A 24,766-nucleotide genomic window follows, 5' to 3' on the forward strand; every position below is an offset into this window, starting at 1 on the left:
GGGCTCAGGCCCTGCCCTGGCTCTGGTGCCACGGCTGGGCCCCGGAGCAGAGCCCGGGCCTGCTCTGCCCTCCGGCACCCGGGGACAGCCAGGGCGGAGGCCCCTCTCACTGGGGCTCGCGTCCAGGCTGGGCACCCCCAGCTCGCTCGGCCTTTCCTGGGCACGGAGACGCTCCAGGCCCTTCAGCATCCTCGCAGCCCCGGGCAGATGGACACGGCAGGACCACCGGACACCGGGGCCGGGCCGGTCGCCGCCCTGAGGCGCCGCCGCCGCACGAGCCCCGCGCGCGCTCCCGGGGCCGCCCCGCGGTCACGTGCGCGTCCCCGCGCTCGCGGGCCCCGCCCCGCTCGCGCCCCCGCCCCGGCGGCGGCGGCGGCCCCTCAGGACGGGATGTAGTCCCGGCCGGGGGCGCGGCGGAGGGATCCCCGCGCCGGACCCAGGCGCAGGGCGCGGCGCCTCCTAGCGGGGCCGGGGTAGATCCCGCCGCCGCCGCTGCCGCCGCCGCCTCCGCCGCCATGGCCGCGGCCGGCCCGGTGCGCCCCGCGGGGGCCCCCCAGGGGCGGGGTCGCGTCCCCGCCCGGTGCGGCGGGCGCGGCGGGGCCGGTCCCGCGGGGACCCCCGGGGCTCCCCCGCCCCCCCCCCCGGGGCGCGGCCCCCTCCCCTCCCGCCGGACAATGAGTCCCGTATGCTAATGAGGGTCTGGCGTCACTTCCGCTCTTTCTCGGCCGCCATCTTGGCCCGGGCAGGCTGTGGGCAGCGGGACCCGGCTGTATTGTCTGAGGGGCCCGGGCGCTGCCCCCGCCCGCGCCCCCGCCCCGGCCACCCGGCCCAGTCACCGCCGCCCCCGCCCCCGGGGCCGCTCCGCACCGCCCGCCCCGCACACTGCACCCCCTCCCCCGTCATCTCCCCCTTTGTCTCCCCCGCGCCGCCGGCGGCTCCGCTCCGCCCGCCCGCCCCGGGACCGGGCGGCGCCGGGGAGGGTCCGGCGCCCCCCCGCCCCCCCCGCCCCAGCCCGCCCTCGCTGCGAGGAGAGCCCGCTCAGGTAGGTGCGAGCGCGGGTCCGCGGTGCGACCCGGGCGGGGACAGCGCCCGACCGCCCCCTCCCTCCTTCCCTCCCTCCCGCGGGCATCCCGCGCCGTGCCCGCCGCCCTGCCCGCCGCACCGGGCGTGCGGAGCTGGCAGCGGCCCCTCCCCGCCCGCACACACGTTGAGGAGCCCCGGCGGTGCGGGCACCGCGGCGCTGCTCCCTGCCCGCCGCCGGCCCCGGCCGCCTCCCTTCCCCGCACGGACGCGTCCCGGCAGCCCGAGGGAGCGGGACCGCCAGCCGCCGGCCGCGTCCGGCATCCCTGGGTGCAGCTGCACCGGGCCCCGGCGGCGGAGTTGGTGCTGGAGCGGCGCCGGGGATGCGATGAATGGGAGCAGCCGAGGGGTCCCTGCCCGCGGGAAAAGGCGGGACCCGCCGCTGCCATCCCGAGGCGCAGCTGCGGCACGGAGCGCCGTTACCTCACCCATCCGTGCCCCGGGCTACGCTTACCGACACCCGTTTGCGAGACAAAGGCGGGGGACGCCAAACTCGGAGCTTCGCGGCCGCACCGGGCAGATGCCCCCGTGCCACGCACCCCCTTCCCGGGCGGCTGCGGCCCGGGCGGGGGCTCCGAAGCAAGTGGCAGTGCGTGCGCGGTGCCGGGGTGCCCCCGGTGCCCCGGCAGCGGCCGCGGGCGTGACGCCGCGCCCCCCCGAACCGGAGCGCGCCCGGCGGGGCGCTGCGCGGCGGCAGCCGGCAGGGGGCGCCCTGCGCGCCGGGCCCGCCGCGGCGGGGGAGGGGAGCGCTCCGGGGGCACCGGGGCGCGGGCCGGGCTCGGGGCTGGCCCGGCTCTGCGCACGTGGCCGCAGCCCCCGAGAGCGGCGAGCCTCGACCGCGGGGCACAGCCCCGTCACCGCTGGTCTTGGTGGTCCTTGTTCCTTGGGTGTGTTCAAGCCGTTTTGTAGGTGTCAAAGAGGTTTGCGTCCTCTCCTTTTCATTAAGTTAAGGGTTTTTTCCATAGCTATGTTTCTGTTTATTTTTGCTGGTATTTTCTGTTTCTGTCTGGAGGTGTGAGGTAACGGAGACAGAGGATTCCCGCCTGTCAGGGTAGCGTGGACCGACCTTAGCTGGCTGCTGTGCAGCTCAGCCTTGTGTGCCTCAGCAGTGCTCCCTCCTGCAGGGTCTCCTACTCGGGAAAACTTTCACTTCAGGACTCTGCAAACTCATAATCACAAGCTGTCATCCCTCTAGGTGAGAAAGATGGATCAGTCTGCTTAAGAAACAGAAAAGCCTTTTTTTCCTGCTTTTAGTAACAAACCAAACCAAAGCTTGGTTCCTTTGCAGATGTGCAGTTGCAGATGTTGGGCAGTAATTTGATATCAGCAGATGGACATTACCATGATATGTGCTGAAATCTTAAAAGAGACAACAGACCAGAAACACCCTGTTGTTAAGAGAATTGCACCAGATGCTGATGGGTTGTAACATAATGGTTACCTTTTCTGAAGACTGTCACAGCAAATACTTCCAATTTCAGTCTAAATAGAGATGTCCTTTTTGACACACAACAAATAATTTGTTCTCTAAAATTGATACCAAGCTGGATGTTGTTGCACTATTTTTGGTGGTTAGCTGCCCTTTGCTCAAATTAGCATTATTTCTTAGTTAGCATTCAAGAGTGACTTTTTGGTATCCAGCAGACATGAGATGCTCCCAGGGGATGTCTCTGAGATCATTGAAAACTGATACCGTTTTAGTGCCCCATTACTAAAACTAATTTTTTTTTGTTTTGAATTGAAGTCCATCAGGCAGGTTTGTAGGAGGCATCTCTTTAGGTTACCACTATTTATGCTTCAGGGTGTATTGTCATGAAGAGCCTGCGGTTCACTTGTGTTGGGCTGTGGGAGGTAGGTGCTGTTGGATGTGCAGGGGAAGGTGAAAGGCTCCTCCTTTGCCTGTAGGTGAGACAGACCCAGTGCCACACTTGGGAGTGAAAAGCCTTCACAGGAGAGGAAGACCGAAGAGGAACTCCTGACTGTCTTGGAAAGTTCATGCCCTGCAGTGTTAAGCACCAGCTGCACAAACACAGCGCCCAGGAAGGTGTTTGTGCTCCTCAGGCTGAGAGGAGGAACGTGATGGATTTTCTGTGTGTAGGGCAGAAGGTACCAGTGGTCAGAAGTGCTTGCTGACACTGACACAGAGGTCCCTGTCCTTGCCACAGCGTGTGGGTTAAGTGTAAACTCTCACTTAACTCTTACTTAACTCTCACTTGGTGGTGCTGCCCAGATCCCTGCGCTGTTCTGAGCACCGTGAGCTGTAGGGAAATGCAGGACATGTCTTCTGGGGCAGCTGGGTTGTGCTGCTCACACGCTGCAGGTGAATAATGGCTCATTAGTCCCAGCTCAGCTTTGCCACTCTGTAATAACATAAATACTGAAAGTAAACATTGAAGTTTACAGTGGAATTCCTGGAATACAGAAACATACCAGGATCTTATCAGTAGTCATAAGTTATATGGTCTGAGTGTATATTTTATAGCTTGTTATTAAGACAGCAGCTGATTTGATTGATGCAAAGAAAGAAGTTGAAACCAAGTGATTTTATGAAAGAAAAGATGGTGCTCCTGGGTTAATGTGTTTGTTTTAAGGTAGCTGCAAATAACATTTAGCAACTTAATAGGAGATGTGTTGGGGTGCTTTTTGTGGGGTTTTATCTCCAGAAAGGGAAAGTCATCTTTGCTCTACTACTTGAGATGTTTAAGGGAAACAAAATTCTGCTGGGAATGACCAAAGCAGTATCAGACCTGAGAAGGACCAGTTTAAAGACTGTAGGAGAGGTGCCGGGAGAGGCAGGGAACAGCTCTGGGGCTGAGCTGCCCACTGTGTTGTTTCACAGGTGCCATTGGAGCTGCTCTACCTGCATGGGCAAAATGGACACATTTTTAAAAGTCATTAGTGCAGCTGAGTTTGTATATTAATAATGCTACGTTTAGTGGAATTACTTTCTTTAAGATGCATGCACCATGCTGGTTTAAAAACACAACAGCTGACTATGCTGGCCTGTATCTAAACAAGCATCACACAGTCTTTTTTTTTGGTATATTGAGTCAAGAGCTGCTCTGTGCCCAGATATATATATATATATATATATATATATATATATATATATATATATATATATATATGTGTGTGTGTGTGTGTGTGTAAGGTATGTAAGGTATCGTTCCTATGAACATTATCGTAACAGGATAATTTTTAATGTGGAGATGGTTCTGCTCATAAAAATAAATCTCTTGCTAGTGATGTTTCTTGATAGTGTAAAAGATGGGATGACAATGAAAGGTGCTGCTGTGAGTCTCTGCACTGGAAAAAAAAAGAACCCTTACTGATGTTAATTTAGTTTTAATAAAAATAAATATTGTACCTTTATTGTATGTGAGAGGTTTATTTTGCCTCACCTGGCATATTTGGGAAGAATGCCCTTGCTCTCCTAGGCAAGATGGCCAAATTGGCCTGTTCCTTTTGAGCTTTCAGGAAAAAACTTAAGTCTGGTTTGAAATTCAGATGGGTGTTCCAGATTTGAATAAAGGCTTCTTCCAGAGGGTGTGACTCCTGTTTTTCTACCTGAGGGCCATGTGCCTCAAGGCAAGAACTGCATTGTTCACAGCTTCACTGCAGCTCTGGAGTCAGAAGGCAAACAGGAGCTTGTGTTTAGTGTCTCTGATTTCTCTGTAGTGCTCTTGAATGTGAATGAGGGTTGATGGTTTGGAGTAAGAATGGAGTAAATACCATTTTTTATGCAGTGAGTCACTTTCAGTTACTGCCATTTATATCCTTACTGTTTTTTTCATTTTTTAAGGTGGCATTAGGGATTATTTAGATGAAAACTGAGAGTGGTTGTTGAGTCCAAGGCCTGTGTAGTTGACCTTGTGGACACACCACACCTGCAGATCTTTCATTTAATATCTACTTCTCAAGTACTTTCTAAAGCAATTTACAAGAAACAAAAATAAAGCAACTGCATGAGCAGCTGTTCCCTGAGGGAGCACTCCAACTCCTCCAGTCCTGCAGGTGGAGGAAAGGGCCTGCTCTCAGGCCTGCCTTCGCTTTTGGCTGTTTCTTCCCTGCCCCGGCTCCTCTCCCAGGTCTCAGCCGATGCTTTCTTTCATGCTGTTGTCCCTCTGTGTGCACTGATTTCTGATGAGACTCTGGATCTCAGGGCTTGTGCTCATGCTGCAGCTGGGCCGAGGAAGGTGGTGGTGGTGCAGCTTCATAGCAGCAGCAGTAAGGGGACAAAATGGCTCTGGAAGCCTAAGCAGGCAAGAGAGTGTTTATAATGCTTTTTTCACCTGAATAGTCAAACTCAAGTTTGTGATCTTCTTTTTTGTTTTGTTTCCCCATTGCTGCTGCTGTTGCTATGAAGCCTGTCAAAGGTTCCTGAGGCAGATGGAAGACAGCAGCAGCTGAGGTGGACTAACTGCAATGTAGGCAGGGATTGGAGCCCTTGGGAGCTTAGACAGAAAGGGAGAGGTAAATGTGCAGTGTGAGACTGGTCTGAAGCTCTTGTTTACAGCCTTTCCCCGTGTTGTAATGGCAGCGTTTGTGCCTCGCGTGTGTGAAGTGTAAGGCAAGGGAAAACAAGCGGCTCCAGCCTCCTTCAGTGCCTATTTTTACCCTCGGAAAACTCAGATGCAGCCAGTTGGCGAGATCCCTCCAGTATCTGATGGATCTGCTGTCTGAGACAGCGTGGATTGGCGGGGCTTTGGATGGGCTGGGGAAAGTATTGCTGTGCTCTTTGTGTGCTGGTTTGTGAGCTGCTCTGCGCTCTGGGTGTGAATACCTGAGTGTCTGTGTGTGACTGTGTGTGTGAGTGTGTCTGTGTGTCTGTCTGTGTCTGTCTCTGTGTGTGGGGGAGCTGCCAGGGCAGGGCTGGAGCCGTTTCCTGCTGCCCCAGGGCTTGGCCGGGGCCCAGCACCGCTGTTAGGCCGAGGGAAGGAGCTGCTCTGCCCCAAGCCACTCCTCTGGCTGCATCGGGGCTCTGCTCTGGCTGTTGGCACAGTGCTGCTATCAGGGAACATGACACAGAGGGCAGGGGACCATTTTCACTTGCAGTCTAATCTGGCTGCAGTTTCTCAGTCAGTGTAATCCAATCATAAATTGTGTGTATTGATTATTTGCTTTGTTCTTGCACATTTTACAGCAACTACTGTGCTGCTTTGTTTAATTACACAAATGTTTTTGTGAGCTTTGGATTGAAAATTTTAAGACGATTCTTGATTTAATTTAAATGGTAACTGCTCATTCATTAATCATGCTTCTATTTCCAAAATTATTTTTATTCTGGGATTGTTCATGCTTAGCTACAATCTAGATGAGGATTATTTTGGAATTGTAGAGCATATTCATGCAGCCGTTTTTCCTGATCACTGAAGTGTGGATATCATGGTGTAAGCAAATAATATCCTTTGTGCTTCAATGATCTCCAGTCTGGATTTCAAATTTCTGCAAGATGTGCAGACTTTATTGCATTTCACACCAAAATCTTTTAGAAATGGCCCTGAACAAGCCTGGCTCTCACACTGAGGATGTGTATTGAATATTGATTTAACTGCCCATGTTGTGTGCATATAAACATTTATCTGTGGAGGTCTTGAACAGTCACAAAAGATATTCTCTAAGATGGCAGAAGGTGTGCAAGCCTAATTCTGGAGCTATGAGTGTCTCTGATTCAGGATTTCTTGCGTCCTAGAGAATGAACACGATTTCAAAGTGCTTTTCAGAATGCAACAGAGGTTGCCAGAGTTGATGTGGCCTTTATCATGTGTGTTGAAAAGATCCCTTAGAAAACATTCAACTACGGTTGCCATCATTCCTTAACATACCTCAGCCTACATCATCAAAATCAGAAAATCCACCAGCAGGTCCCAACAGAGCATAGGGAAGCAGATTGTTCATCAGAACAGAAGTAAGGACTTGTGGTTCCCAGAGCAGTGAAAATTTGACCATTTTGTATTTCAGACTGGGGCTTAGAGATGACACAGTGCCCAGGACTCCTCCTGCTGAACCGAAGTTGATGAGGAAACAGTTAATTCCTGCTCAGTTTTGCAGTGAGTGTCCACACCCACCAGATGGAGCTTCGGGCTCCAGTGGAAAATTCCAGAAATTGAGCAAGAATGAGAAGTGTGTGAATGACTTAGGAGATCCCTGTCTGCAGGACTGCAGAGGGTGGTTTTTTAGCCTTTAAATAAAGAATGAATGGAGACTGAGGTGTATCAGCCTTACTGATTCCTTTCGCTACAACTGCCTTCCGTAGTTCTTCCTTGCATGGGAAGTTGGGAGTTCTTAATGCAAGAGTCAAGCTGAGGCTAGGCAGCAAGCCCAAACAAAAAGGTACAAACCAGAGTTTCATAAACCTTTGCTGAAAATTGCCTGTAACCACTGAAACAGGATGTTAAGTGTTTTTAGTCTCAGAATTTCCTCCCAAGGATAAGGTGAGGTTTTCTTTAGTACACGTTTTAAATGAACTTCTCTCCTAAGGCCATGTTTGTGTAGGATGCCCTGAAAAATGGTGTGATATGGCCCTTTTTATTTTGACACACAACTTGAGACAGGCTTTGGAAGTTGCTGATCTAATCTCTGAAGTGGTTTTTAATATTTTTAAATCCTTGGCTTTTTGGCCAAGGGGCTGTTAACAAACTGCCTGTTTGCCTGTGAGGGAGAGCTGGAGTGTGTCCTGTGCACAGCGTGGCTCAGCTCTTACACTGCTTTGTCCAGGCAGCAGCTTGCAGCTGGGGATTTCCATCAGTTCCATAACCTCAGCTTCAAAGCTGGGCTTTTCAGAGGGTTTGTGTTGATTCCTCTTTCATGTGCCCAGTCCTGTTTTGGGCGCACACTCAGAGCAGGTGCTGCCTCTGCACCCCAGATCCCTGCTGGAGCTGAGCTGTGAGCAGCTGGAGGCCCACCCTGCTCCTGGGCAGGAGCCTCCTGCTCCAGGTGGCCCAGGCTGAGGACCTGCTCTCAGCTGGAAATGTCCCTGTTACAAAACAGGCTCCCTCCGGGATTACAGCGGATTGCAAAAGGAGCCCTCAGTTGTCTGGCATTTCAGATGTGCTGCTGAGCTGCAAATCTCATTACCTGCACAGGAGTGTGAGTGCACAGCCCTCACAAAACTAGGCCAGAAATGCTGAAATAAGGAAAGGGAAGTGTTCCAGGGAAGAAAGTGAAAATGCTCAATGTCAGCCGGTGAGAGGTATGTTGGAAAAGACTCTTCAATCCCTCTCTGTACAGGGAGCAGAAAGAGTTAATTGCAACTCTTCCTTTCAAGGAAGCTCTCAGTAGTCTCTGTTCTCACAGATTCTCTCTGATACTTCTATTCCTTTTTTCTGATACTTCTATTCCACTTGCTCGCTATTCCCTGAGATAACCCTTGTGCTTCCTGTCTATCACAGTTCCTTGCTCAGCTGTCCAGGAATTGTTAGGTCCCAGAGACAGGCCATCACTGTCCTCATGTGAATATAGAATATTCTACACCATCACACCACAGAGCATCATTTAACCTGCATATACAGAGAGGCAGCTTTTCTGTTGCTGTGGGAACCACAGGTTCATTTTCGTGCGTATTTCCCCTGTATTTTAAGAGATTTCACTCAGTGTTGCACTACCAGCCTTCTCTGCAAATCTGTTTCATGGCTGGCTTTTAGAGCATGCTATGATAGGCAGTTTACTGGGCAATTTGTTAAAGTTTGCTTGTTTCAAAAGCAGTTTGAGTAGGGAAATAAAACACATGGTATCAAGAAACCAAGTCTTGTTTCATCTTGCCCAGGAACACGGAGCTGCTGCCAGCTGTGATCTATGATTCTGTCTTGAGCTGTTAGGTATAAACCAGTAAGTTCTTCAGCTTGAAATACTGGCAAAATACTGGCTAAAGTCAAAGGAGTTTGGATGCCATAAGATAAGAAGTGTGCCAGATGCTTGGGGAGCCTTGTCAGCAGCACAGCACAGGGAAATGATCCTCAGTGTTTGGGAGACCCAGCATGGGATGAAGTACTTCCCTGAGCTCAGTATCATCAGGCTGATGCAGTAATTGGCACTGATGTGCTCTCGAGGCTGATGGGTCCTCACCCAGAAGTGTGTTTGCTGCAGGGAGAGAGTTCATTTGGACTTGCTAGACACATGGGGACACAAAGTCTGCCTTCTGGTCAGACAGTGATGCGTTGTGAAATGAAATAACCCATCATCCTCGTGTGACTCAGGGTATGGGTGATGCTCTTGTTAAATAAAGCACATGCAGTATTCCAGTATTCAGGTTTGCTGCCATGTGAAGTATTTTAATAACGTTATCTTTCTTAATTTCTTAAAATGTTGTAGTGTCTTGTCTTGGAAGTGTACTTGCCAAAGAAATGCACTCTGTACTTCAGGCTATTCTGTCTGAGTAATCAAGAGATTAAAGTCTAACAATTTATACTGCCTTATTCCCTGTCAGAGGAATTATTAATGACTCAACAAGTTTTGCTTTTATAAACTTTAGATTTGGTAGTTTCAGATTTTATGGTTCTAATGTTACCTGTTGTGTTTCCAGTATGTGCAAGACTGACTTTCTATCCGTGGGTGATGTCAGTTGAAGAGGGATCACTTCCAGCAAAGTGTGATCATTTGCATGCCATTCCCCCAGACTCCCCATCCTCTGCCAGTTTTAATCCAGTGCTTCCCAAAAATGTGTGTCCCCAGGGTTATGGCTGAAGGCACCTGTTTGATGTCCCATTGTCGTGTAAGGTGGGACCTGCTTGTATGGGAACCTCCAAGGAAGCGTCCAGGGATGGTACAGTGTCCCTGAGGTGCCCAGGTGCAGCTGTGCTGCTGCTAGCTCAGGTGAGGTGCTCGTGGGGTGAGCCAGGCACTGCAGAGGGGGGTGCAGTGTGAGGAGCACATTCCCAGCCTCTGCACTGCTGGCTTTCTGAGCTGGGTACCCGAGCTGAAATCTGAGCGCCGCAGAGTCCCCCAGCAGAATCGGCTGCTGGAGCACAAACCTGCTCAGACTTGCTGCAGCACAGCTGCCCTGCAGCCCCTGCGGTTTGTACCTGTCAGTGTGACACTGCCCTTATTGCATCTCTTATCTCTTGTCTCTGCTCTCTGTTTTGTCCAGCAGGATATGAGCCTTCCTCTGTGCCCGGGCTTTGGGCTCCCCCAGGGGGTGTAACAGAGCCCTGAGGGGGCGTTCTGCAAGGAGAATTGGCTTTGGAGGCTTGTGCTTGAAACTTGTCCAATGAGTCTGAGACGCCCAAGCACCGTTCATTTTGGAGGTAAATGCCTCATCAGAAGTACTGCAGAGATGGGGAGGAGTAAAGATTTTCATTTGGCAAAGTATGGGCACAAAAAGGATAGTTTTTGCCGTTCACTTCTGAGGTTTGGACATTTTGAACTTAAAGGAACACCAACTTGGGCTCTAGAAAAATTGAGAGGTTGGGGGCATTGGGTTCAGTCACTCCAGCAGCTTCACTGCAGATTAATTGGTCCCTCTTCTGTCGGTTTAAAACCATCAGAGGTGAAAGTGAAAGCTGGTTTAGACTGCATGAGAGATAATTCTGGAATGCTAAACAAACTGGGTGGAACTCTGACCTGGGATAGGGAAGTTCAGAGATCTGCAATTTAAGTTGGATGTCCCTTTAATATGTCCCTTGGAATATGACATGACTTACTTGAATCTCACATGAAATATTTAATTTTGAAAATTCAGCTGAAATGCTCTCTATTGAGGTATTTTCTATCATTTGTTTATAAACTGATCAATCAAAGTGGGCTGTATGAAGGGAGGGGAGAATCCTGTGAAAAGATAAAACCAAAGGGGGAAAAGCCCCCAATAACAAACCAAACAGAAACAAATGAAAGAAAATATAACAACGACAGATTGAAATCTTGGTACTTGCCTTGGGTTGGGAAGGGAAAATTATTTGCATTATGTGTTTCATGTTATTGTTATTGAAATTGAACCAGGTTACTGATAAAATTGTAATGATAATGTACATTTATGAAGTTAATGAGCTAAGTTTGCTCTAGTAAACAGCAGTAATGTCCTGGCACCCAGCCCACAGAGCACTGAAGCTATGGTACAGATTTGCAGTGTCTGGGTTGCACTAAGGGTGCTGATCCTGGGTTCCCGTTGCTTTTTGATTTTAATGCCAACTGTTACTGAGAAATATTTAATACCCAAACCCAGGCTGTCTGGTAGAGAGCTACCCTTTTAATAAAGCAATTTTTAGCATAATCTGAATTTTATGTACTAACGTGTTACAACCCTGCATTAGTTGTTTTTTTTTTTATTATGGTGTTTGACTCTGCTGCAGTCCTTCACTTCTAGCATTATTATGGATATTAAGAAATTTGGGGTTGAATTATTGGAATGAAAGCCATGGGATCATGATGGCAGACCTAACTAAGTCAATAGACCAGAACAGAGGGTTAAAGTGTGTGGGGTGGGGTGTATTGTAGGGGAAAGGAACAGCTTTTAGAATAAGGGTTTGAAACATTGCTTTTTCTGTAGGAAAATGATGGAGTATTGCATGCTGGGAACAAGTGCTTTCCATAAGGTAGCTAAATTTTAAAAGTACATTTGTTTCATTTTGTTTTAGGCTTTGCTTAAGTATTGTAATCTAGTAATTTTGTCCTTTCTGCAGTTTTCATTTTGATTAGACCTCTGCAAATCTTTCTTCAAAACTTAACAAAAACCCAACCAAAAAACTCAAACCTGGCCTACAACTGCAGTTTTCCATTTCTGAAACATTACTTATTGTGTACAGAAAAATATTTAAAGGTTATCAATAATAGTATAAATTCTTCCATGATTTCAAAATTGCAGGTAGTAACACTTCTACATTTGAAAATGTGAATGTGTTGGGTGACTACAGAGAAATGACCAAAAGTAAAAACAATTTGTTAATGTAGTCTCCATTGACACCTCTTTAGAAACAAAAAGACCCAAGCCTCAGAACACCAACCCCAAGAATCCCCACCCCTCAGGAATGCTGTCAGCAGAACCTCCAAGTAAATAGTCTCATTTTTTTCCCTTTGTTCCTGTGAATAGCAAGACACAACACACTTGGAGGAAGTCTGGGTAGATGAGTCAGGACTTATTTCATTAACTGCAGTTAAATGTTTTGGCCAGGTTTCCCCAGGAAACAAAGCTTACACAATTTTTCAGATTGTGGCTTGTCTCCTAATCCCCCCTCCCTCCTTTCAGCCAAGAGAGCCATTTTCACCCAAACTGGGTGGAGATGGAGGTCTGGAAAGAAAAACGAACACTTTAAAGTGGGATTAAATGTATCTCTCCAGGAAGAGAGGGGACTGGTTTGAAGGTCCCCAAGTTCCCTTCACACCTCTGTCCACCCACAGCCTGTTCCTCAGCGGGAGCAGCAAAGCCAAGGGCTGCCAGAGGCTCTGGGGGAGGAGGAGCTGCAGGGAGGGGACAGAAGTGCCACTGCCACTGCTCAGCTGGGGCTCCTGGGGGCACGGCTGCTGCCGAGGTGGCCCTGGAGCTGGCCAGCCTGGCCTGACCCAGCCTGGAGCGAGCCTGGGCCCCGGAGGGAAGAGGAGGAGCAGGGCATTGCCTTACTGAGTGTGAGGTGTGGAGCTCCAGATGAGGTGTTGTGCCTGAGTGCATGTACAGAGTGCATTATTCCATGGATGCGATATTATTGCAGGTACAGCAGCAGCTCATGATGCCCCGTAAAGCTTTTCTTTCCCAGAAAGAAAAGCAGGCTCGTGCCAGGGAAAGGGATATGTTAAAAAAGAGGAGGAGGCGACAAGACTATCTCAAAAGAAGCGTGGAGCCGCAGAAAAACACAGAAACAATAAAATGGCACAGGGATGATGAGAAGAGGAGAGAAAATGAGCAAGTTAAGGACAAAGATATCAAGAAGCGATGGAGACAGGATGAGAGAGAACGACGAAAGAATGTGGACGCTATGAATTGGCACAGGGAAGAGGAGAAGAGGGAAAATGAGCGAGGTAAGGACCAAGAAGGCCAAGAACCAGCAAAGAAAGGAGGAGAGGGGGAAAGAGCACGGAAAGGATGGACCTTGGGAAGCAGCAGAGAATGATGAGGGGGAGAGGGGAGAACAGAGAGTAAGAGCTGTTGTCTTTTATAAGCATGCACAGAAATAACAGCAAATAGTTGTTATTTTGAACACCTTTTAGTTCAAAGTTAATTAACAATCTGCTTTAATGATCTAGAGTTCTTACACTGCTGATTATTTTAGTAAGACAAGATTGAGCTGAGTCACGATGGGGCAGAACAGGCTGGGTTTGCACCTTGCTTATACGAATGTCTGCTTTGCACACTTGTTCACACCTAATGCTTTGTTCAACAGGGTAGTTGGTAATTCTGATCATCAGATCACCAAAAAGTTCAGGTTTTCTCAAGTTTCATAACAGGAATAAATGAGAACATTAGGAAGGGAAGGGTCAACCTCATGTGCTCCTAAGAGAAGGTAAAACTGATGCTATATTTTATCCTTTTTAATCATGTCCAAGAGGGTTGTAATCACATCTGCAGTTTTACTCTGAGGTCACTTATTTAGTGAAAGTTGAATGGAAGTGTAAATTTCACAGAAGGCTATTAAGAAACATTCATCTCAAGATATAAAAAGAAGAAATTAGAAGACATTAGGAAGAAATTGTTCCCTATGAGCCTCTGACAGGTATCCCAGAGCAGCTGTGGCTGCCCCATCCCTGGAAGTGTCCAGGGCTGGGTTGGACAGGGCTTGGAGCAACCTGGGATAGTGGAAGGTGTCCCTGCCCATGGCAGGGGTGGAACTGAGTGAGCTTTAACGTCCCTTCCCACCCTGGCCATTCCTTGGTGATCCTGTGAAGAAATTACCTTAGTGCAGGAGGGGTAGCTGGAGTGGCCTCTGTGAAGAGCCTTGGCCAACTCATAACAGGTCTGGGGTGCCTGAACAAGAGAAAAGGCACTGGGCACTGGGTGTTTTGTTTACAGCTTTTGGGGATTCCATAATTGGTTTTCTCTTGCCATTTCACAGTGATGCTGTCCCCAGGCTCTACTGTTGGCAGACTCCTGCTCAGTGCAGTGCTCAGGGTCCCCCACGTTCTGTACCTGCTGCTTGTGGGAGGCTTTCCTGGCCGTGGGCAGGACATGGTGGCATTTCCAGTTAAGTATAGATAGAATAAAACCTAGACTAGATTTGCTAGAAGACTAGAGTGGTGCTGTCGTGGTTCCTTTATGCAGCAGCATCTTCCTCCAGATGATTTCTTTAGGTCTTTATTTCTGGCTGAAGACCATTGTTTTGCTCTGCAGCCTGTGACAGTAGAAATCCATTGTGCTTGGTTCTTCTGTACGAAAGCTGAGACATCAAACAAGCACAGGGAGCATCCTGAATAATGTCCAGGCGTGAAAGGAACACAGTGGGGCACATCTGGAATATTGGCTGAAGATTTCAGCAGAGAGAAAGAGGCTGGGTTGGTGTGAAGCTGGTGCACCTTTCCCAGAGTCACAGCAGCCATGATCCCTGTGGCTGCTGTGAAGTGCACGTGGGGAGATCCTCCATTTCCTGCTCAGAGCAGGAACAGCCAGCACCTCTTACCTGGGCATCAGAGGGGGCTGCTGACCAGGGCCAAAGTACAAAAGACCCACTGGAGAATAAGAATTCAGTTGCACTAAAAGAGAAGCAGCTTCTGAAGTGTAGAGACAGGTGCAGTCTTTCTGTCCTTTATCCCCTCTGATGATTTGACTGCTGTGAAAGTTTGGTGTTTCTCCCTCTGTCTCTGAGGACACACCTTCTGTGGGGTCAGAGTGCAGTGCTGGGGCTGAGATCAGAGGAAGGGCTCTGTGCACTGCACAGGGAAGTAGAGAAGAAAACATTCACTGTTGTAAATGGGAAATGAGATCCCAGAGTGTGGTGCTTCTAAGTTACTTATCTTCTGTTCTTTGATAGCTTGTCTTTCTGCTTCCATTTGGCTACTGAATTGTTCTAGGAGTCAATTCCTGTCTGTAGACAAGACTTCTATGCTGGGAACTGCACAGATACTGCTCATGGTCACTGTGCTTCCTTTGCCATCCCCTGGTGACTGGTGCAGCCAGACAGTTTGTGTACACACGCACTAGACATGAGGGAGAGCTTTGGGATATGTCTTCTGAGGCACCTGAAGATCCTACCTAGATATTTCTAGTCAAGGTGTTGTTTGGGTTGGTTTTAAGCAGTCATTTATTCATTCCACCCAGCACTTCAGTGTAGATGGATGTGGTCAGAGATGCTCCAGGTGTCTTCCCTTAAGCATCAGCTTTTGGTCAGATGAAGTATTCCTCATTTCCAGGGCAGCATTAATACCTAGATGATGATTTGAGAGGCTGTTTAATCCCAACTGCTTTTATGTCCCCATCCAAGGAGGTGGCAGCAGAGTGATGTTTACATTCCAACTGGAGTTACTTGCTGTAAATAGAAATGGATGGAGATGCTAAAAGCCTTTGTTGGAGTCACAGCCTGTAATGTCAGACTGTATCTGGCTCTCCACTCACTAAGATTAGTCAGACATTGCCTAAATAAAATGAACTGTGTATGCCTAAGGATGAGGGGTTTTGTTACAGATAGGTGAGTTGGATTCAGCTGTCCAGCAGAACTTGCAAAGTTGACCTTTAAAAGTTCAGGATTCAGGAGTGAAGATCTAACTCTGTCCTCTGTTATGATCCAGGGAATTTCATGTCTAAAATTTGACTGAGGCAGGCAAAGGACAGAGGCAAGAAGATGCTGCAGCTAGACCAGAGATGTTGTTTTCAGGCAGCTGTAAATAGTTTGCTCTCTTTGAGTTTCTGTACCTGTGGCATGTTTAGCTGCATTAGACACAGGAATCAAGAGAAAGCATTTGATGCCTTTGCTGAAGAAGTTCAGTGGCATTTTGAAATTAGCTTTTAGATACCAAGCAGTGTTTTGAGACTTGTGGCTGGCTCAGGTGTACAAGTGATCAGTGCTTAAAGACAAGCTCTGCACTGACTCTGGCTGTGTCACGAGACAAAAAATGCTTTTCTTTGCAAGCACAGAGGTTCACTCTGCCAGTGGGGACTTGGGTTTCGAAGAAAGCAGCCCAGATTGCCAGGAGCTTTGACATGCACCATGTTCATGCACTGCTCTTTCTGCAGTTCATACTAATCACCAGGAATAACATTTCTGGTGATCTCCTTGGATATGAAATTCACTTTAATATGAAAATATTAATTCAGATCCTGACCGTACTTGATTGAGCTGCTTCACTGATTTTTTTCTGAGAAGTGGAATCATGCAGTGACTGGAGGTGTTCCTGAAGCACTGAAATCACTCTTCATCTTTAAAAGGGACCTGGCTTGCTCTAGGTGTATTAGCCATTGTTTTCACGGTGGAGGTGAGGATGGATAGAACATAGGACAAGAGCAGTTCATGAGTTGGATTCCCTTTCAGCTGGGCAGCCCCAGCCAGGCCCAGTGGAACTTTGGGCACTGATGGGAGGGAGGCTGACAATTCCCAGGGACATGGAGAGATTTAAGCCAACTCTCGTTCTTTTCCCAATGCTTCCTCTCTCTGGAAGGATCTCACCAAGCTTTCACATCCCCTCTTCCTAGGAGAATGTTTGCTGAACAGCTTCAGCCAGTTAAAGCTCTGAGTACAGTGGAGGGAGGAAACAGCACTAATTTCTTACCCTACCTACAGCAGAATAGAAGAAGCATCTTTATCACTGAAGAGACACTGAAATCTCTTGCAAGACTGGCACAAACCTTGAAGCTCAGCTTGCCAGTTTTCAGATCAGTTAGGATACATTGCACAGGAGAGAACTGAGTTCTGAGGTGCTTCAGTGTAGGGTCTGGTAAAGACAGACACTCTAAAGAAATGAAAGTTCTTTCCAGAGGCAGCCCGTTGCTCCTGCAATAGCTGTTCATCAGTCTGTTGCCCTTTCAGAAGTGCCCTCTGCAGCCTCATGGGCAGCCTCAGCAGGGATGCAACAGTGTGTTAGGGAATGCTACAGCTCTGGTACCAGCTCTGTGGGGGAACGAGACACAATTACTGAATTAAAAGTGCAGCATTATCAGACAAAATACATTTGACTTAAACCTTTTCTCTTACTCTTCTTTTCCAATAGAAACTATGTTCCAACTTCCTGTCAACAACCTTGGCAGTTTAAGAAAGGCCCGGAAAACTGTGAAAAAAATACTTAGTGACATTGGTTTGGAATATTGTAAAGAACATATAGAAGTAAGTATGGCACCTCCAAGAGTTAGAGCTGAAATGCTGCGGAGTTAGGGGGATAGGGAGGTATTTGTGTATGCCATGATAAGATCCACACAAAGTAGGAGTTAATTAGAAACTTGAGATATAATGTACCTATAAACACTTCTAGAAACATTCGTGGCTACTGAAATTCAGGAATGCTGGAAGAACCAGGACTGGTGTGAGATGTTGGGGCAGAAATGGTCTGAGGTTTTCAGGGTGTCTGTGCTGCAGCAGGTCCTGGAGTTACAGAATCACCTCTGTGCCTGGGTCAATTCCTGCCAGGGAAGGGTGTTTGTGCTGCTCTTCTGGACAAACTCCATCGCTGAAGCTTTGCCTGGTCTTTCAGTGTCTCTTTAAAGAGCATTTAAATGAAATGTGTAAGAAAAAAATGCCAGTCCTTCCTGCTTGCAGAATTTGTGGAGCAACTCTCATGTTTAAGGGGAGAATGCTGAACTGGGACAATGTTACTTGCATTATTCATTTCAGTGGAAGTGTTATTTTTGAGTCCTTATGTGCTGCTGACTTCATGCCAAACGTTAAATGCCAAAAAATGCTTTATAAAATAATTTTTTAAATAAGAATTAGGTGTCTTGGACATCACACATGTCCAACTTTAAAAGCTTCCTGTGTGAAATTAATTAAAATCCAAACAAAGCCAATCAAACAAAATAAATACCACACTACCACTCCCAGAAAAAGCAGCCAAAAACCCCAAACCCACACATCAGTTTGGGAGCACTTTTCTCCAGGATTGCTTTTGGAATGAGATGAGTTTGTAACTACAGTGTTGGGCTGGTGAGGAGGATGGGTGCCGAAGATGTTCTGCAGGTGTTTTGTGATATGGAGAATATTCAGGGCTCTCCCCCTTCCAGGAGGTGCCCTCCAAACTCCCTCCCTGCCCTGAGTGATGATCTCTGCCTTGGCCAGCAGCACCTGGGAGGGTGCAGGGGTGCTCAGGGATTGCTTAAGGGAGCCCTTGGGCCTTGCTTCTGACTCTCTGTCCTCTCTTCCCATCTTCCCTTCTCCAGGATTTTAAGCAGTTTGAACCTAATGACTTTTATTTGAAAAACACTACATGGGAGGATGTGGGACTGTGGGACCCATCGCTTACAAAAAACCAGGTTGGTAAGAGTTTCAGTTGACACTGAGGCTGGAGATGGGTTGTGCTGAAGGGCACTTCCCAGACATGCCAAGAGCCTTTCCTGCACTTTTCCTCACTGATTTTCACGTGTTGGCAGCTCAAGGGGCAGCAAAAAGCTATGTGCTTTTTGTCTTAGTTTTGTAAAGTTGTTCCTGGTGTGTGTCTCAGGAGCCTGGGTGGTCAGTGCTGCAGGGCTGATGGGTCCTTGCTCAAGTCAAACAGCTCCACGTTAGGAGCCCATTCCCACCTGTTCCCAATCCTAGCACAATTTCACCAGCCCTCTAACCAAAGGATCAACTATTTTATACAACTGGCAATTAGTCTTTTACCTTTCCTTAAATGTTTTATTCCTGGTTTCCATCCCTTCCAAAGCTGTTTTCACTCTGCTGCGTGGTGCAGGGTCACTGTCAGTGCAGTTCTGGGTCCCACAGGCTGTGTCCCACATCTGCTTTGGGCATTTCTGGTTCTGCACAGCAGTTCAGTGACCCTGGAAGTCCTGCTGTTGTGATGTTTCTGAGCCAATAATAAAGGAATTTTGAGTTGAGCCAGCACTGGAGGGAGGAAACGATGCTGTTGGTTCAAGCAAGTGGTGTGGGCTGCAGCAGCCTCTGCTGGGGCTGCAGGACAGAGTCACCACAGCAGTGACAGGTCAGAAACCTCTCTGAAAGGAATCGCTGTGTGAGCGCCTCAGAGCTCAGGTACTGCTCTCAGAGGAAACTGGGACCCATCCTCTCATGGCTTCCTACTGTGAATCTGAAAATTACCATTTAGTACTGTCTTCTACAAAATGCACCGATGTCCCTTTTTCTAGGTAACCCAGAATAAAAATTGTAATATAAAAGGAGACAGCTCTTGCTTGGTTTGTTGAGGCCAATCTCCACAGGTGTGTGAGGCTTCAGCAGGTGGCCAGAGCAGATATTTCAGCTTCCTTCTACAGAGGGAGAGTGCAGCTCTCCAACTCCCTCACCTGTGACCCGTGTGCACAGGATTTGCTCTGACACTCAGGAGGAATCTCTCTAACTCTGGACTCCTTATGTTACCCCACCTGAAGTGCCAGGCTGCTTGTGGCTGTCCCTAAGGCCAGTGGCACTTCAGACTGTGCTACAGCAGTTGACAAGAGCTGCATTGGCACCACATTGAATGGGACAAAAGCTGCAGGCAAACTACAAGGGTGGAATTCCCACATTTTTGGTTCCTCATTTGAGATTGGTTTAAAAATCAAGTTTGTGCTTTGATCACAAGGAAGAGGCTTGGTGGCTTTAAGGGCTTGTATAGCCTGTGTCTTGGTAAGCTTGCATCCTTCTGTTCACCAAAAAAAATGTTTGGAATTCCATCTTTGCTATTAGTGTGCGTAATGGATGAAGACACTGAAATAGCTGAAGTTATAGATCTTACATAGCATAGATATTACATCTATCAAGTATCTGCAGCCAGAAATGGGAGAGAAATGAATTGAAGGTTTGAGACAGTTGCAGGGGGCTCGTGAGTGTTGTTTAGAAAGGTTGTGTAGAGACTATCATGGGTGTTACTTTGCTAAGTGCAGTTGAATATTTAGTCTGTGCTCTGTTCTCTGTTCAAGGACTATCGGACAAAGCCCTTTTGCTGCAGTGCATGTCCCTTCTCCTCGAAGTTCTTTTCAGCCTACAAAAGCCACTTCCGGAATGTTCACAGCGAAGACTTTGAGAACAGGATCCTGCTCAACTGCCCCTACTGTACCTTCAACGCGGACAAAAAGACTTTGGAAACGCACATTAAAATATTCCATGCTCCCAATGCCAGTACACCGAGTGGCGGCATCAGCACTTTCAAAGATAAAAACAAACACGAGAGCCTTAAACCCAAGCAGGCTGACAGTGTGGAACAAGCTGTTTATTACTGTAAGAAGTGCACTTACCGTGACCCGCTCTACGAAATCGTTCGAAAGCACATTTACAGGGAACATTTTCAGCACGTTGCTGCTCCTTACGTAGCCAAGGGAGGCGAAAAGTCCCTCAATGGTGCGGTTCCGTTGAGCTCCGGCGCCCGAGAGGAGGGGGGTATCCACTGCAAACGATGCCTTTTCATGCCGAAATCCTACGAAGCTTTAGTCCAACACGTGATCGAAGACCACGAACGGATCGGATACCAGGTCACGGCGATGATAGGTCACACCAACGTAGTGGTTCCGAGATCCAAACCTTTGATGCTAATAGCTCCCAAACCCCAGGATAAAAAGCCTATGGGACTCCCTCAGAGGATGGGTGCCCTCTCTGCTGGCAGTGTCCGCTCGCTCTCATCACAGCAGATGATGAACAGACTCACTATACCAAAGCCCACGTTAAATTCTGCAGGAGTCAACATGATGACAAATGTTCACCTCCAGCAGAACAATTACGGGGTTAAATCAGTCCCCCCCAGTTACGTTGGTCAGCCAGGGGGGAGGCTCAGCCTCAGTGGCAATGCACCTGTTTCTCTTTCCCAACAATCACAAAGCATGAAACAGTTTTCAGCGAGTGGCAATGGAAGGCCTTACACTCTGGGAGGGGAGCAGAGGTCCCAGGCCTCAGCCAGGTACTCGCTGCAGTCTGCCAACTCCTCCTCGCTGTCCTCGGCGCAGCTCAAACAGACGTCGCTGTCGCAGTCCCAGGCAGCATCCAGAGCTCTGGGTCAGTCTGGCTCCAAATCCCCCGTGGCTGCTACAGGTCCTTCCGCTGTCAACACCTCGTCCACGCAGAAGTGGAAAATCTGTACAATCTGCAACGAGCTGTTCCCCGAAAATGTGTACAGTGTCCACTTTGAGAAGGAGCACAAGGCCGAGAAGGTGCCTGCGGTGGCCAACTACATCATGAAAATCCACAACTTCACGAGCAAATGTCTCTACTGTAACCGCTACCTGCCCACGGACACGCTGCTCAATCACATGCTGATCCACGGGCTGTCCTGCCCCTACTGCCGCTCCACCTTCAACGACGTGGAGAAAATGGCTGCCCACATGCGCATGGTGCACGTGGACGAGGAGATGGGACCTAAAACTGACTCCACCCTGACCTTTGATTTGACATTGCAGCAGGGCAGCCACACGAACATACACCTCCTTGTCACCACCTACAACCTGCGCGATGCTCCTGCCGAATCCGTAGCTTACCACGCTCAGAACACTCCCCCTGTCCCGCCAAAACCGCAGCCCAAAATCCAGGAGAAATCTGACATACCCGTCAAAAGTTCTCCACAAGCAGCGGTGCCCTACAAAAAAGATGTGGGGAAAACTCTGTGTCCTCTGTGCTTTTCAATCCTAAAAGGCCCCATCTCTGACGCACTGGCTCATCACCTCCGGGAGAGGCACCAGGTGATCCAGACGGTTCACCCCGTGGAGAAGAAGCTGACCTACAAGTGCATCCACTGCCTGGGCGTGTACACGAGCAACATGACGGCCTCCACCATAACGCTGCACCTGGTGCACTGCAGGGGCGTGGGCAAGACCCAGAACGGGCAGGACAAGGGGACGTCGTCCCGGCTGGGCCAGTCCCCGGCGGCCGCGCCGGTGAAACGCGCCTACGAACACATGGAGTTCCCCCTGATGAAGAAGAGGAAGATGGACGACGATGACTCCCCCTCTGCCTTTGAGGAGAAGCCTGAAGAGCCTGTAGTTCTAGCACTGGACCCCAAGGGTCACGAAGATGATTCATACGAAGCCAGGAAAACGTTTCTTACAAAATATTTCAATAAGCAGCCCTACCCCACTCGGAGAGAGATTGAAAAGCTGGCGGCCAGTCTGTGGCTCTGGAAATCTGACATCGCATCTCACTTCAGCAACAAAAGGAAGAAATGTGTTAGGGATTGTGAAAAATACAAACCCGGGGTGCTGCTGGGCTTCAACATGAAAGAGCTGAACAAAGTCAAACACGAGATGGATTTTGATGCTGAATGGCTGTTTGAAAACCACGACGAGAAGAATTCCAGAGTCAATGCCAGTAAGACTGTTGATAAAAAAATCAACTTGGAAAAAGACAATGACAGTTCCTCAGACAGCTACGAAAACCTAGAGGAGGAATACAGCGAGAGCCGCAGTCCCTTTGGCCAGCGCGTCTCTGACGTGGGTGGAAAGGCCTCGTCCGACAGCACAGTGCAGAACCCCCAGGACGGCTTAGCCAAGGAGATCATGGAGGAAAACACATTACAGTCTCCAGAGAAGGCCGAGCAAAAACAAGAGGAAAGCTCTAAATACGAAGAGATGATTGCTGCTGAAGAGCCAACAAAACTGGTAGGTGACGTTTCGGATAGTGAAGGTGATCAGGATGACCAGGATGATGCAGTGGAATGGAAAGATGGAGCTTCCCAGTCTGAAAGTGGGCCTGGCTCCCAGCAGGTTTCAGATTTTGAAGATAATGCCTTGGAGGTAAAACCAGAAGTGTGGACAGATGAATCTTCCCAGAGCGAAGATGCCGGGAGCAGTAAACCCACTGTGGAGGCCAAGGGGGGTGGATCTGAAAGCGATGAAGAGCAGTCAAAGTGGAAGAATCGTTCCTATGGAAAAGTAGAAGGGTTTTGGTCCAAGGACCAGTCGCAATGGAAAAACACCTCCGAGCTGGAGGAGAGCCTGGCCAGCGAGCAGATGGAGTGGCAGAGCAGCACAATGGACAGCGAGGACGGCGAGGGCTTCGGGGCCGTGGGGGCCGAGCCCATGCACGGCAGCCTGCCCGGGGTGGAGCTCAGCAGCCAGCAGGCGTGAGCGGCTCTGCCCCGGGGGCCCGGCTCTGCCCCGGGGCCTGGCACTGCCCTGGGGCCTGGCACTGTCCGGGAAGCTTGGCACTGCCCTGGGGCCTGGCACTGTCCAGGAAGCTTGGCACTGCCCTGGGGCCCGGCTCTGCCCCAGGGGCCCTGGCTCTGCCCCGGGGGCCCGGCTCTGCCCCGGGGGCCTGGCACTTCCCCGAGCCCTGGCTCTGCCCCGGGGGCCCAGCTCTGCCCCGGGCTCTGCTCCCCTGCCAGGCATTCCTGCCCCGGGGCACGGCCGGGCGCTGCTGCCTGGGGCCGTGTACAGACCTGCTGGCCCACGGGGCTGGGAGTTCCTGCTGGGATGAGCACAGTAACTTAATGTGAAAATGGATACGCTGGTGGCTCCAGAATGCACACAGAGAAAAGCAGAGGATTATTTTATCTGCAGTTTCAACCCTCCTTTCACCTTGTCCATGTTGAGTTGTGTCTTTCCAAGAGGCCCCTCTCCGGTAGCACCGTGCCAGCAACCCGGTGCCCTGTATAGCAGACTCTGGGGAAATGGAGTTTTCATGTATCATTCTGAATAGTTGAAATGTATATTTGTACAGTCTTTTAGACCTATTCAAGTGAAGCTTATGGAACTGTTCTTGTGTACCCATCATAGATCTGTTTCTCTTTTTTAGTGTTGCCCTGCTGTGTAATAAATGCTGTATCTAGTTTCCCTAGCAAAGCTTGAGACTGCTCTAGTATTAATTTTGACAGATTTAGTTTTTGCACATAACCTTGTACAATCTCCAACCAGAGGCCAGCAACATAAGAATATATCTGGGCTCTGTTGTATTATAGAATTTTCTTGTTCTGAATATCCTTGACATGACAACTGATGACGAACATATTTCAGAGCCATTTTCTGAAATCTTTTAAGCTACAAAAGAAAAATCACATGCAAGAAACAAGTTTGCAGCTACTAATTTTGACACCTTTTAGATCTGTATAAAAGTGTATTGTGTTGAAGCAGCACACTGAGACAAAGTGCTGGGTTTGGATATTTAGTTTTATCTTTAGTTAACACCAACAAGGTGTTGTATTCATTTATACCATCTAATATATGACACACTGTTGTAGTATGTATAATTTTGTGATCTTTATTTCCCTTTGTATTCTTCATTTAAGCATCTAAATAAATTGCTGTATTGTGCTTAATGTAAATATTTGTTTTATTACATGCAAGTGTTCCATGCCTGGTTGGTAAATTCCACCTCACTATATTAATTCCTCCTCTTTTGCCTCTGTTTTTCCAAGCGTTGCCCAGCCCTGCTGGGGCCTCTCTGTTTAGTACTTACTGAATCTCCTTCAAGGTTATTGAGAATCTGCAGAGTAACTTGGGCTGAAATGTGTTGTTCCTGTTCAGTGCTGTAGAACACAGTTATAAATAGCTTTGTACTGGTTTGCTTGCTCTGCGTCCCGGGGAAAGGAGGTCTGTGAATTCCTCGATGAACAGAGATTTGATTTCGCCTGGGAAATCCTCCCCGGAGTGTCCAGAGAGGGGCAGAGCTTTGGAATGCTGACCCTTCCCACAGGGAGGAACACAAGCCTGGGCCAGCCTGGAAGGTAAAGTAAACTGAACACAGAGAAACTGAAACGGAGTTTGTGCAAAGCTCTGCTT

General features: G+C 49.0%; 1 protein-coding gene and 1 long non-coding RNA gene across 10 annotated transcripts in view; one reads left to right on the top strand and one right to left on the bottom strand.

Annotated features, from left to right (window-relative positions):
- LOC116184381 (uncharacterized) overlaps nucleotides 1-1,699 on the bottom strand; it is a 29,774-nt gene extending 28,075 nt beyond the window's left edge. The window contains exon 1 of the long non-coding RNA XR_013340884.2: nucleotides 1,535-1,699. This is a non-coding gene — a long non-coding RNA (uncharacterized LOC116184381). The remainder of the gene's footprint in view (nucleotides 1-1,534) is intronic.
- Nucleotides 909-24,309, top strand: ADNP (activity dependent neuroprotector homeobox). 9 transcript variants are annotated; one of them, XR_014949713.1, is made up of 8 exons: nucleotides 910-1,042; nucleotides 10,166-10,322; nucleotides 11,561-11,606; nucleotides 12,717-13,023; nucleotides 17,137-17,249; nucleotides 18,296-18,388; nucleotides 19,988-23,208; nucleotides 23,246-24,309. XR_014949713.1 is itself a non-coding variant. In XM_021534018.3 (7 exons), the coding sequence occupies exons 3-7, from the start codon at nucleotides 11,565-11,567 to the stop codon at nucleotides 23,114-23,116; spliced, it is 3,684 nt and encodes a 1,227-aa protein (XP_021389693.3). In that variant the 5' UTR covers nucleotides 909-1,042; nucleotides 10,169-10,322; nucleotides 11,561-11,564; the 3' UTR covers nucleotides 23,117-24,309. The 9 variants fall into 9 exon arrangements, 7 of the variants coding, with proteins under 7 accessions (XP_021389693.3, XP_021389698.2, XP_021389694.3 ...); XR_014949714.1 differs by lacking the exon at nucleotides 11,561-11,606 and having other exon boundaries at nucleotides 909-1,042; nucleotides 10,169-10,322; nucleotides 19,988-23,248; nucleotides 23,345-24,309; XM_021534018.3 differs by having other exon boundaries at nucleotides 909-1,042; nucleotides 10,169-10,322; nucleotides 19,988-24,309.
- Nucleotides 24,310-24,766: the final 457 nt, after the last annotated feature.

Source organism: Lonchura striata, chromosome 20, assembly GCF_050655825.1.
Source record: "Lonchura striata isolate lonStrDom1 chromosome 20, ASM5065582v1, whole genome shotgun sequence".
Lineage (NCBI taxonomy): Eukaryota > Metazoa > Chordata > Aves > Passeriformes > Estrildidae > Lonchura > Lonchura striata.

What these genes read in the sequence shown, in the direction of transcription:
- ADNP (XM_021534018.3), top strand. Translation starts at nt 11,565, where the DNA reads ATGATGGAGTATTGCATGCTGGGAACAAGTGCTTTCCATAAG. An exon ending in ATTGTAAAGAACATATAGAA is followed by an intron (nt 17,250 to 18,295) that starts GTAAGTATGGCA and finishes TCCCTTCTCCAG; the next exon opens with GATTTTAAGCAGTTTGAACC. An exon ending in CATCGCTTACAAAAAACCAG is followed by an intron (nt 18,389 to 19,987) that starts GTTGGTAAGAGT and finishes TCTCTGTTCAAG; the next exon opens with GACTATCGGACAAAGCCCTT.